This window comes from Lucilia sericata, unplaced genomic scaffold, assembly GCF_015586225.1.
Source record: "Lucilia sericata isolate MDLA Ls3-8-SP2 unplaced genomic scaffold, ASM1558622v1 Contig000550F_arrow, whole genome shotgun sequence".
NCBI classification, from domain to species: domain Eukaryota; kingdom Metazoa; phylum Arthropoda; class Insecta; order Diptera; family Calliphoridae; genus Lucilia; species Lucilia sericata.
The window spans coordinates 38,479-52,017 of record NW_023994560.1 but is presented as its reverse complement, the minus strand read 5'-3'; the positions used below and the strand labels follow the sequence as shown (position 1 = coordinate 52,017).

General features: G+C 33.3%; 1 protein-coding gene across 8 annotated transcripts in view; it reads right to left on the bottom strand.

The window, feature by feature from the left end:
- The window catches only part of LOC119606065 (diuretic hormone receptor), a 73,628-nt gene that overhangs the window by 35,594 nt on the left and 24,495 nt on the right, over nucleotides 1–13,539 (bottom strand). For all 8 annotated transcript variants that reach the window (XM_037959446.1, XM_037959450.1, XM_037959448.1 and 5 more), the window contains exons 3-4: nucleotides 5,018–5,665; nucleotides 2,051–2,201 (exon numbers count right to left, since the gene is read on the bottom strand). In XM_037959446.1, the coding sequence (XP_037815374.1) occupies nucleotides 2,051–2,201; nucleotides 5,018–5,311 (445 nt within the window). In that variant the 5' untranslated portion in view covers nucleotides 5,312–5,665. The remainder of the gene's footprint in view (nucleotides 1–2,050; nucleotides 2,202–5,017; nucleotides 5,666–13,539) is intronic.

Sequence of the window (13,539 nt, the reverse complement as noted above, 5' to 3'; positions counted from 1 at the left end):
CTGGGCTTTGAGTGAGACGGAACTAAGTTGGTCAAATATCACCACTTGTAGAATATGGAGACTGCTCTGGTCCACTCTGATAACGGATAGGACTAGGACTCTCTTGTCTCTTAGTAAAAATTCGATTAGGTTTCTAACTGATATAATTACTGGTCACTGTATGATTGTACATATGTCGGAACGTATCGGCTACCCATGTTATAGCTACTGTAGAAGCTGTTTGGACGAAGAAGAAGTGGAATCGGTACTAGTAAACGTGATCGGTTTTATTAGAAATACCGGCTGGTTTTCACGGCTACCGCAAGAACCAACTAGTCAACAAAATTAGGGAGGGAAACCATTCTCTCTACATAAAGGAAGGGCAATTCTAAGGATATCACAATGGGCTACAAGGCCTCCGACTGAACTCGATAACTAGGGAGCAACCCACGTAACCTAACCTAACCTAACCTATATTGTCGTTTGGAATTGAACTAGAGGCAAATTTTCAGTGCGAAAACACTCCTCTTGTCACCATTATGCAAAATGTCACACTAGTCAATGGAAACATAAGTTTCCGTTTGACTAGTGCGTTTGTAGGACCTTGACTTAACTCTGGAGTGGAGACTATATAAGGCAATAAAGGCATTTGTCATGGTTAAGCTCTTGCAGCTTTCCTCACAACATTCGACTAACACAAAGCTTCGAGTCTTCAACTCTATGGTATCGAATCGTGGAAGGCCATGATTCACACCGTACAGATTTCCTCACAACTTTCGACTAACACAAAGCTTCGAATCTATGGTATCGAATCGTGCAAGGTTATGTTTCACACCGTGCAGATTTCCCCACAACTTTCGACTAACACAAAGCTTCGAGTCTTCACCTCTATATAGAAGGACATCAATAGCATTCAAGTTAGTAAAATCCTATCCAAAAGATGAAGGAACTCTGATATCTGACACACTAGCAAAGAAATTTTCATTCCATCAGAGATATGTAAGCGAAAATGGTGTTAGATTGGAAACTCAGTCAGACGACATTACCAGAATGTCTATCGGCTGAAACCCTCAGGGTAAGAAATGTATTGGTTCACCTGCCTATACATAGAGAAGACAGCTTGATTATGAACAAGAACATCTGTACATATTTAGTTGGAGTGTAATAAGGCACATGGAAAATGATAGCGAAAGCGCTGTCGCGGACCTATGTATGTTCTTTTTAGAATGAAGGCTTTAGCAAAGTAAAGCAAATGAGCACTACGACAACCAAAGCTCTGGAAACGTTGCCGGATATATAAGATATGAGGGAACAGCTCTTAACATTAGGTGAATTAACCAAAGAAGTCTTTTAGGTATACTGGACATATTGGAAGGCTACACACAAATAACAGTCATGTCCGGTCGCATACCACACACAGAATTCGTCAGGAACTTTGAGACATTGATCGCAGATGGATCTAAACTGGGATTGGGTTTGTAACGGTATTTATAGACCGGAATAATCAGGGTGAATTTACATGCTTTTAAAGTGAAGGGAACTCGAGCCAGTTAACCTAACGAATGCAAAACCGTTCGACGCAAGAAGGCCTGAATTAAGTCAGGACATGGGGGAGACAATTTCATACAGACACTTGGAAAACGAAACACTGATCCACCGACTGTGGTAACTATTAACGAAAGAAGAACGAGAGGCCTCCTGCGAATAAGAAGGCTGATGTTATTTAGTATGATTGGACACATATTTATGACTTCGAACACTACTATACAAAATCGGACAAATGGATTCAGATGAATGTACGCGTAGAGGATAGTGAAAAGCTGGAACATTTTCATAGTCAGGTTATTGTCGAAATTAGATTCAAATATCTTGGGAGCAATATTATTCGTTATAAACGCTGATTGGAAATGTTTAAGGCACTTTGTCCAGGATACATAGTTTCTGAACATCTGTATTTTTTCGGACTTAATATATCCTACTCTCAATCTAACCTTATAATGTAGATGGTATTTTGTACTTTTGTAAAATGGAACCAAAACCTATGAAATTAAGAATAAAATTTGAAACTTACGTGTACTATCATAATGAACACCTTTGAATTCCTCAAAACAAGGCAATATGGCCCAAGTGCCGGCAGGTGTACGTGGCCAACAGAGTACCGAATCAAATGATACAGGGCAGGATATGAAATTCGCAGGGCTGGTTAAGGAATTGGCGGCAGTCTAGAAAAATTCATTTATAATAAAAAGTAAAAAAGAGAAAATATGAGAAAAATTTAATTTTCATTTAAAGTCCTGAAAGTTTATTGAGTTGCATTTTTGCAACTCAGCTAATGATGATGAATATTTAAAAGCAACAACATCATATAAGAAATAAACACAAAGAAAAACAAAATTAATTCAATAAAGTAAATGAAGGAATGCATAAATATTGCTGCAAGAGGAAGGAAAACAAAACCAAAGAAGAAAACGTAACAAAGTTGAACAAGAATACTGGGGTTAATTGTTCAAGAATAAACTTTAATGAAAAATTATGTTTTTATACACACATTTTTCGTTTAACTACTTTCTCTTTTACACTCTTTATTATACATATATACTCTTGCCATAAAGGAAACGGAAGCAAGCAGCCAGGAGGATGATGCAAATGGTTAGTAGGTGCTTTTGTTGTTACAAGTATTTTTCTGAATAGGGTTTCCTATTTATTTTCGCTAAGAGTGTGGCAACAACCAATAATATGAGTAAATATGTTGATGATGATGATGTTGGTAATTATGGTGATAATGTTATTTGACTTGTTTTTTATTACGACTTAAATTTCAAATATAAAAAAATTTAATACAAAATTTTATGTGTTTTTCTTTCTCTTTTCTGGTTTATTGTTTAAATAATGTGAATATGAATATGGATGTTTATAGATATTTGTAGGGATGTATGTATGTGTATTGTTCCTTGACAAAATCCTACTCTGTTTTGTTATAAAATACATTAATTTTTAAAACCTTTTCAAATTTAAACGTATTTTCTTTTAATTTATTTCCACATACTCGTATATACCTGAATGTAAATACATACACACACACACATATTCATACATATATTCATATTTATGAAAAGTGGAAAAGGTATGGGTGCTGTAGATTTGGGAAGTAACAGTTGCAATGCTTGTCAAATTATTAATCATAAAAACTAACTAACTAACTAACTAACTAACTAACTAACTAACTACTAACTAACTAACTAACTAACTAACTAACTAACTAACTAACTACTAACTAACTAACTACTAACTAACTAACTAACCTAACTACTACTAACTAACTAACTAACTACTAACTACTAACTAACTAACTCTAACTCTAACTAACTAACTAACTAACTACTAACTAACTAACTAACTAACTAACTAACTAACTACTAACTAACTAAACTAACTAACTAACTAACTAACTAACTAACTAACTAACTAACTAACTAACTAACTAACTAACTAACTAACTAACTAACTAACTAACTAACTAACTAACTAACTAACTAACTAACTAACTAACTAACTAACTAACTAACTAACTAACTAACTAACTAACTAACTAACTAACTAACTAACTAACTAACTAACTAACTAACTAACTAACTAACTAACTAACTAACTAACTAACTAACTAACTAACTAACTAACTAACTAACTAACTAACTAACTACTAACTAACTAACTAACTAACTAACTAACTAACTAACTAACTAACTAACTAACTAACTAACTAACTAACTACTAACTAACTAACTAACTAACTAACTAACTAACTAACTAACTAACTAACTAACTAACTAACTAACTAACTAACTAACTAACTAACTAACTAACTAACTAACTAACTAACTAACTAACTAACTACTAACTAACTAACTAACTAACTAACTAACTAACTAACTAACTAACTAACTAACTAACTAACTAACTACTAACTAACTAACTAACTAACTAACTAACTAACTAACTAACTAACTACTAACTAACTAACTAACTAACTAACTACTAACTAACTAACTAACTAACTAACTAACTAACTACTACTAACTAACTAACTAACTAACTAACTAACTAACTAACTAACTAACTAACTAACTAACTACTAACTAACTAACTAACTAACTAACTAACTAACTAACTAACTAACTAACTAACTACTAACTAACTAACTAACTAACTAACTAACTAACTAACTAACTAACTAACTAACTAACTAACTAACTAACTAACTACTAACTAACTAACTAACTAACTAACTAACTAACTAACTAACTAACTAACTAACTAACTACTAACTAACTAACTAACTAACTAACTAACTAACTAACTACTAACTAACTAACTAACTACTAACTAACTAACTACTAACTAACTAACTAACTAACTAACTAACTAACTAACTAACTAACTAACTAACTAACTAACTAACTAACTAACTAACTAACTAACTAAATTTGCAAGGAGCGTTATATTATTGACCCACATATAAAAATGTACATCTAAGAAACTTTGTATGAGTAACTGTACTACTATCCATTTAAATATTTAAATTGTTTCGCATAAAGAAAACATTTCCTTTACTAAAGCGCCTACAACAGACACTTTAACGGTGACAAGGAAAATCTATGAATATAAATAACAAGAATATGACAACGACATTGAGAGGCAAAAGGATATAGTACATACAAGGATACATGTACTATAAATGCATTTTAGTATTTTCATTATCCCTACAAATGTAAAAGTGTGTGTATGCACAATTTTATAAACATGATGAATACAATAAATACAGTAAATAACAAAATAATAATAATTTAAACTGAATTGCATAATAAAATTTATGATAATTGATTTAATTTATATTCAATGGAATGACTTCTTAAGTTAAACTAAACAAACAATTTAAATGCAAAAAGAAAAATTTGTCAGTTTTCTCTTCCACTGTATGATTAAAACTGAAATTGTGTTCTATATCATACATTCACAATTTCCACAATTTTTTACTTACACGTTCATCCTGTTGCTGTTGTCGCAAACACTGCATTTCGAGGGTTCGATTAACCAGAGTATCTGTGTTACTTAGCGCCAACGCTGCCGCCACTTCAATATCCTCCAAATGTATTATTGCATCCGTATTGGTGTCAGTGTCAAGGAGACCATTAGTGGATGTTGCTGTTGCCGCCAATAGAGCATTCGCCTGCTGTAACATTTCCGTTGAAAAGTTTGCAAATGCATCGGACAGATCGGTGACTCTGCCATCCGTAAAACTGTCAACTAATGCACGCAAATCGGGTGCATCCATAATTTTGTTATTGTTGCTGCTGCTGTTGTTGCTGTGTTGCTATCAATGTCGTTGTATTTTTTTTTCTTCTTCTTCTTTTTCTAGTCTAGAGTGTAAAAATGTGTCTTTCTATACACTTCAACCACGACTTTTGTGGAATTTGTATGTTGGTGGCATGCAACAAAGCAAACAGAAAATGTCAGATTTTATTTGGTTTGAAATTTTACCTTGAATTAAATTCAATTTTAACAGATTGTTACTCGGTTGACTCCTTTGTTCCAGTAGTTGTGGTTAATTATGTTGATGATGCTGTTGTTGTTGTTGTCACTGTTTTTATTATAATTAAATTATTATTTTTTTTTGTTGGTTGGTGGACTGAAATTAAATTAAGCAAAAATATGTACATAGATTAATATAACAGAGGGTTTTTTAATAAGTTTAATTATTAAAAAAAAAAAGTATGAAATTTTTGCATAAATTTATTTTCAACGGACAAAAAATATTCATAAAAACTAAAAGAGAGTTAGTATTTTTAAAAGAGAGTAAAAAACTAACTTGGTTCATTTAGAATAGAGTAAACCATGAACTTGGAACTTGTTAGTTCAGTTCAGTTCTAGTTCAGTTCTAGTTCAGTTCTAGTTCAGTTCTAGTTCAGTTCTAGTTTCTAGTTCAGTTCAGTTCTAGTTTCAGTTCTAGTTCAGTTCTAGTTCAGTTCTAGTTCAGTTCTAGTTCAGTTCTAGTTCAGTTCTAGTTCAGTTCTAGTTCAGTTCTAGTTCAGTTCTAGTTCAGTTCTAGTTCAGTTCTAGTTCAGTTCTAGTTCAGTGTCTAGTTCAGTTCTAGTTCAGTTCTAGTTCAGTTTCTAGTTCAGTTCTAGTTCAGTTCTAGTTCAGTTCTAGTTCTAGTTCAGTTCAGTTCAGTTCAGTTCAGTTCTAGTTCGTTCAGTTCTAGTTCAGTTCTAGTTCAGTTCTAGTTCAGTTCTAGTTCAGTTCTAGTTCAGTTCTAGTTCAGTTCTAGTTCAGTTTCTGAGTTCAGTTCTAGTTCAGTTCTAGTTCAGTTCTAGTTCAGTTCTAGTTCAAGTTCTAGTTCAGTTCTAGTTCAGTTCTAGTTCAGTTCTAGTTCAGTTCTAGTTCAGTTCTAGTTCAGTTCTAGTTCAGTTCTAGTTCAGTTCTAGTTCAGTTCTAGTTCAGTTCTAGTTCAGTTCTAGTTCAGTTCTAGTTCAGTTCTAGTTCAGTTCTAGTTCAGTTCTAGTTCAGTTCTAGTTCAGTTCTAGTTCAGTTCTAGTTTAGTTCTAGTTCAGTTCTAGTTCAGTTCTAGTTCAGTTCTAGTTCAGTTTCAGTTCTAGTTCAGTTCTAGTTCAGTTCTAGTTCTAGTTCAGTTCTAGTTCAGTTCTAGTTCAGTTCTAGTTCAGTTCTAGTTCAGTTCTAGTTCAGTTCTAGTTCAGTTCTAGTTCAGTTCTAGTTCAGTTCTTGTTCAGTTCTAGTTTAGTTCTAGTTCAGTTCTAGTTTAGTTCTAGTTCTGTTCTAGTTCAGATCTAGTTCAGTTCTAGTTCAGTTCTAGTTCAGTTCTAGTTCAGTTCTAGTTCAGTTCTAGTTCAGTTCTAGTTCAGTTCTAGTTCAGTTCTAGTTCAGTTCTAGTTCAGTTCTAGTTCAGTTCTAGTTCAGTTCTAGTAGTTCTCTAGTTCAGTTCTAGTTCAGTTCTAGTTCAGTTCTAGTTCAGTTCTAGTTCAGTTCTAGTTCAGTTCTAGTTCAGTTCTAGTTCAGTTCTAGTTCAGTTCTAGTTCAGTTCTAGTTCAGTTCTAGTTCAGTTCTAGTTCAGTTCTAGTTCAGCTCTAGTTCAGTTCCAGTTCTGTTCTAGTTCTGTTCTAGTTCAGTTCTAGTTCAGTTCTAGTTCAGTTCTAGTTCAGTTCTGGTTCAGTTCTAGTTCAGTTCTAATTCAGTTCTAGTTCAGTTCTAGTTCAGTTCTAGTTCAGTTCTAGTTCAGTTCTAGTTCTAGTTCAGTTCTAGTTCAGTTCTAGTTCAGTTCTAGTTCAGTTCTAGTTCAGTTCTAGTTCAGTTCTAGTTCAGTTCTAGTTCAGTTCTAGTTCAGTTCTAGTTCAGTTCTAGTTCAGTTCTAGTTCAGTTCTAGTTCAGTTCTAGTTCAGTTCTAGTTCAGTTCTAGTTCTCTAGTTCAGTTCTAGTTCAGTTCTAGTTCAGTTCTAGTTCAGTTCTAGTTCAGTTCTAGTTCAGTTCTAGTTCAGTTCTAGTTCAGTTCTAGTTCAGTTCTAGTTCAGTTCTAGTTCAGTTCTAGTTCAGTTCTAGTTCAGTTCTAGTTCAGTTCTAGTTCAGTTCTAGTTCAGTTCTAGTTCAGTTCTAGTTCAGTTCTAGTTCAGTTCTTGTTCAGTTCTAGTTCAGTTCTAGTTCAGTTCTTGTTCAGTTCTAGTTTAGTTCTAGTTCAGTTCTAGTTTAGTTCTAGTTCTGTTCTAGTTCAGTTCTAGTTCAGTTCTAGTTCAGTTCTAGTTCAGTTCTAGTTCAGTTCTAGTTCAGTTCTAGTTCAGTTCTAGTTCAGTTCTAGTTCAGTTCTAGTTCAGTTCTAGTTCAGTTCTAGTTCAGTTCTAGTTCAGTTCTAGTTCAGTTCTAGTTCAGTTCTAGTTCAGTTCTAGTTCAGTTCTAGTTCAGTTCTAGTTCAGTTCTAGTTCAGTTCTAGTTCAGTTCTAGTTCAGTTCTAGTTCAGTTCTAGTTCAGTTCTAGTTCAGTTCTAGTTCAGTTCTAGTTCAGTTCTAGTTCAGTTCTAGTTCAGCTCTAGTTCAGTTCCAGTTCTGTTCTAGTTCTGTTCTAGTTCAGTTCTAGTTCAGTTCTAGTTCAGTTCTAGTTCAGTTCTGGTTCAGTTCTAGTTCAGTTCTAATTCAGTTCTAGTTCAGTTCTAGTTCAGTTCTAGTTCAGTTCTAGTTCAGTTCTAGTTCAGTTCTAGTTCTAGTTCAGTTCTAGTTCAGTTCTAGTTCAGTTCTAGTTCAGTTCTAGTTCAGTTCTAGTTCAGTTCTAGTTCAGTTCTAGTTCAGTTCTAGTTCAGTTCTAGTTCAGTTCTAGTTCAGTTCTAGTTCAGTTCTAGTTTAGTTCTAGTTCAGTTCTAGTTCAGTTCTAGTTCAGTTCTAGTTCAGTTCTAGTTCAGTTCTAGTTCAGTTCTAGTTCAGTTCTAGTTCAGTTCTAGTTCAGTTCTAGTTCAGTTCTAGTTCAGTTCTAGTTCAGTTCTAGTTCAGTTCTAGTTCAGTTCTAGTTCAGTTCTAGTTCAGTTCTAGTTCAGTTCTAGTTCAGTTCTAGTTCAGTTCTAGTTCAGTTCTAGTTCAGTTCTAGTTCAGTTCTAGTTCAGTTCTAGTTCAGTTCTAGTTCAGTTCTAGTTCAGTTCTAGTTCAGTTCTAGTTCAGTTCTAGTTCAGTTCTAGTTCAGTTCTAGTTCAGTTCTAGTTCAGTTCTAGTTCAGTTCTAGTTCAGTTTCTAGTTCAGTTCTAGTTCAGTTCTAGTTCAGTTCTAGTTCAGTTCTAGTTCAGTTCTAGTTCAGTTCTAGTTCAGTTCTAGTTCAGTTCTAGTTCAGTTCTAGTTCAGTTCTAGTTCAGTTCTAGTTCAGTTCTAGTTCAGTTCTAGTTCAGTTCTAGTTCAGTTCTAGTTCAGTTCTAGTTCATTTTTAGTTCAGTTCTAGTTTAGTTCTAGTTCATTTTTTTCATTTCTAATTTTAAATCGGATCAGATGCAAAAAGAGGTAGGGTCCAATTTCTGATAGAGAAAATAGTCAATCCCCTTTCGACGTTGTTTAGCTGCGTTGTTGTTTTTTATATTTATAAACTATTTAAACGCTCCAACAGCCATTTCAAGTCAAATAAATATAAATGAAAGAAATTTTGTACATTCTCTACTTGATTTATTTTTCATTCATTCATTTCCACCATATCCATGGGCTAAACAATACCCATCACAATGAATAATAATAATTTCGTCCGTCATGTAACAAAATTTAATGGCCATTTTCATTGTCCGATTCTAGTTTATCATTTAACGCTTTTGGTCCAGCAAACACAATGAATGCTGCTTTGTAGTTTACATGATATTTTGTTGCAATTTTTAACTTTTACTTGCGGCCTTGAAATGATAAAATATCTGCCATCCTCAACAAAACAAAATCTCAATAACAATTTTCACTTTTCATGGTCTTTATGTTTTTTATCCATATTCTATTTCCTCGTCAATGGAAAAACGTTGCAATTTTTGCTTCGAGGAAAAAGCGAAATGTGAGCGTCAAAAAAAAAAACCAGAATAAGAAAAAAAACTAAAATGTTGCGAAACTTGAAATTAAAATACAACTGATGTATACATCTGTTTTCTTCTTATTTTTTTGGATAATTTAAATTTTCTTAATCATTTAAAAAAATAAACGATGATAAAAAGATGTGTTTGTATTTTTTTTTTCTCACCAAATTTAAAGCGTTCCAAATTTAAATTATTTTAAATATTTAAAGCTTATAACGAACAGTGTTGCCAATAAATTAATATATTTTTATAAGAACTAGAATCATTGTTCACTCTGCCCTAAACAAAACAGTTTAATTTCTCACTCTGTACTAAATTAAAAAGTTTAATTTCAGTTCTTTATAAATTCATTAAAAAAAAAAACGCTAAATGCTTAACATTAAATTTAATTAATCATCATTTTAATCAAAATATATATTTTTAAAATATTTTATTATTATTACACACCATTTTTTTCAAGTAAATCTTAAGCTTTTTTATCTCTTTCGTTTTTTATTAACTTTTTTTTTCAACTCAACTAGATAAAACCACACAAAAAATTATAATTTAATTATCATAAAAATATTGTTTAGTGTTCGTTTGTTTGTCATTTTCAAGATTAAAAAAACAGATTCCCTTTCGGTTAATAGACTGAAATGAAAATGAAAGTTAATTTTTTACTTCTACATAAATATTAAATGAACCTAATTAAAATTTTAAACACAAATGGAAAACTCAAGTGAACAGAGGCAAAAACAAACAATTAAACCGCTAAAGATTAGATTATAATTTTAAGTGTTTGTGGTAAATTTAAAGACAAAGCAGAAATATTTGGTTTTATTCGGCGTAAAAAAAGTTATAGACATTGTGAATGACAAAACCAAAAGATGTAGTCAATTATTTTTACTCTAGTCATTTCAGTTTAGTTCAAGTTCAGTTCTAGTTCTGTTCCAGTTCTGTTCCAGTTCAGTTCTAGTTCAGTTCTAGTTCAGTTCTAGTTCAGTTCTAGTTTAGTTCTAGTTCAGTTCTAGTTCAGTTCTAGTTCAGTTCTAGTTCAGTTCTAGTGCAGTTCTAGTTCAGTTCTAGTTCAGTTCTAGTGCAGTTCTAGTTCAGTTCAGTTCCGGTTCAGTTCTAGTTCTAGTTCTGTTCTAATTCTGTTCTATTTCTGTTCTAGTTCAGTTCTAGTTTAGTTCTAGTTCAGTTCTAGTTCAGTTCTAGTTCTGTTCCAGTTCTGTTCCAGTTCAGTTCTAGTTCAGTTCTAGTTCAGTTCAAGTTCAGTTCTAGTTCTGTTCCAGTTCTGTTCCAGTTCAGTTCTAGTTCAGTTCTAGTTCAGTTCTAGTTCAGTTCTAGTTTAGTTCTAGTTCAGTTCTAGTTCAGTTCTAGTTCAGTTCTAGTGCAGTTCTAGTTCAGTTCTAGTTCAGTTCTAGTGCAGTTCTAGTTCAGTTCAGTTCCGGTTCAGTTCTAGTTCTAGTTCTGTTCTAATTCTGTTCTATTTCTGTTCTAGTTCAGTTCTAGTTCTGTTCTAGTTTAGTTCTAGTTTAGTTCTAGTTTAGTTCTAGTTTAGTTCGAGTTCAGTTCTAGTTCTGTTCTAGTTCTATTCTAGTTCTGTTCTAGTTTAGTTCTAGTTCAGTTCTAGTTCACTTCTAGTTCAGTTCTACTTCAGTTCTACTTCAGTTCTAGTACAGTTTAGTTCAGTTCCGGTTCAGTTCTAGTTCTGTTCCAGTTCTGTTCTAGTTCAGTTATAGTTCAGTTCTAGTTCAGTTCTAGTTCAGTTCTAGTTCAGTTCTAGTTCAGTTCTAGTTCAGTTCAGTTCTAGTTCAGTTCTAGTTCAGTTCTAGTTCAGTTCTAGTTCAGTTCTAGTTCAGTTCTAGTTCAGTTCTAGTTCAGTTCTAGTTCAGTTCTAGTTCAGTTCTAGTCAGTTCTAGTTCAGTTCTAGTTCAGTTCTAGTTCAGTTCTAGTTCAGTTCTAGTGTCAGTTCTAGTTCAGTTCTAGTTCTGTTCTAGTTCTGTTCTAGTTCTATTCTAGTTCTGTTCTAGTTCTATTCTAGTTCTGTTCTAGTTTAGTTCTAGTTCAGTTCTAGTTCACTTCTAGTTCAGTTCTACTTCAGTTCTAGTACAGTTTAGTTCAGTTCCGGTTCAGTTCTAGTTCTGTTCCAGTTCTGTTCTAGTTCAGTTCTAGTTCAGTTCTAGTTCAGTTCTAGTTCAGTTCTAGTTCAGTTCTAGTTCAGTTCTAGTTCAGTTCTAGTTCAGTTCTAGTTCAGTTCTAGTTCAGTTCTAGTTCAGTTCTAGTTCAGTTCTAGTTCAGTTCTAGTTCAGTTCTAGTTCAGTTCTAGTTCAGTTCTAGTTCAGTTCTAGTTCAGTTCTAGTTCAGTTCTAGTTCAGTTCTAGTTCAGTTCTAGTTCAGTTCTAGTTCAGTTCTAGTTCAGTTCTAGTTCAGTTCTAGTTCAGTTCTAGTTCAGTTCTAGTTCAGTTCTAGTTCAGTTCTAGTTCAGTTCTAGTTCAGTTCTAGTTCAGTTCTAGTTCTAGTTCAGTTCTAGTTCAGTTCTAGTTCTGTTCTAATTCTGTTCTAGATCTGTTCTAGTTCTGTTCTAGTTCTGCTCTAGTTCTGTTCTAGTTTAGTTCTAGTTCAGTTCTAGTTCAGTTCTAGTTCTGTTCTAGTTCTGTTCTAGTTCTGTTCTAGTTCTGTTCTAGTTCTGTTCTAGTTCTGTTCTAGTTCTGTTCTAGTTCTGTTCTAGTTCTGTTCTAGTTCTGTTCTAGTTCAGTTCTAGTTCAGTTCTAGTTCAGTTCTAGTGCAGTTCTAGTTCAGTTCTAGTTCAGTTCTAGTTCAGTTCTAGTTCTAGTTCAGTTCTAGTTTAGTCAGTTCTAGTTCAGTTCTAGTTCAGTTCTAGTTCAGTTCTAGTTCAGTTCTAGTTCTAGTTCAGTTCTAGTCAGTTCTAGTTCAGTTCTAGTTCAGTTCTAGTTCAGTTCTAGTTCAGTTCTAGTTCAGTTCTAGTTCAGTTCTAGTTCAGTTCTAGTTCAGTTCTAGTTCAGTTCTAGTTCAGTTCTAGTTCAGTTCTAGTTCAGTTCTAGTTCAGTTCTAGTTCAGTTCTAGTTCAGTTCTAGTTCAGTTCTAGTTCAGTTCTAGTTCAGTTCTAGTTCTAGTTTTGTTCTAAATAATTCTTATCGGAGTATAAGATTAACTAGCCTTGGTTTATAAAAACAACAACAAAATTGAATCTATTGTGTTTATTTATCAGTATGTAGGGTATTTATACCCTACACCACTTTAATGGGGAGGGTATATTGGGTTTGTGCTGATGTTTGTAACATACAAAAATATTCGTCCTATACCCACCTTAAAGTATACCAATCGGCTTAGAATCGTTTTCTGAGTCGATTAAGCTATGCCCGTCTGTCCGTCCGTCTGGCTGGCTGGCTCTCCATGTAAACCTTCTGCGCAAGGTACAGTTCGCAATTTTCAAGATAATTGGATGAAATTTGGCACACACTCCTTTTTCGGCCGGATAAATCCTATTGAAAATGATTAAAATCGGTCCATTATTTCGCCTAGCCCCCATACAACAGAACCCCCCGAAAAGTGCTTCTGAGCTCATAATTATGTTAAATATACCTGTATATACAAGCCTTGATGACCCTGCCAGATTTCATAGAGATCGGGCCTCATTTGACCGTAGCTCCCATACAAAGTCCCCTTCAGAAAATTACTTGAACTTCCAAAATTAACTTATAAACACAAATATCGCGATGAAATTCAGCACAATAAAATATTATGTAAATATAAATATATGTATTTACAAAATTTTATCGGGCTTGGTCCATATTTAACCCTAGCCCCCATATAAAGCCTCTTTCAGAAAATTAGTTTTTCATTCATAAATTGCTTAAATGTATCGGAACAAGGGAGTTTGAAGAAAAATGCTTTATTATGAAAAATAAATCACATTTAATATTCATAACTGATGTAGGGTATCATATGGTCGGTCACGCCGACTATACTTT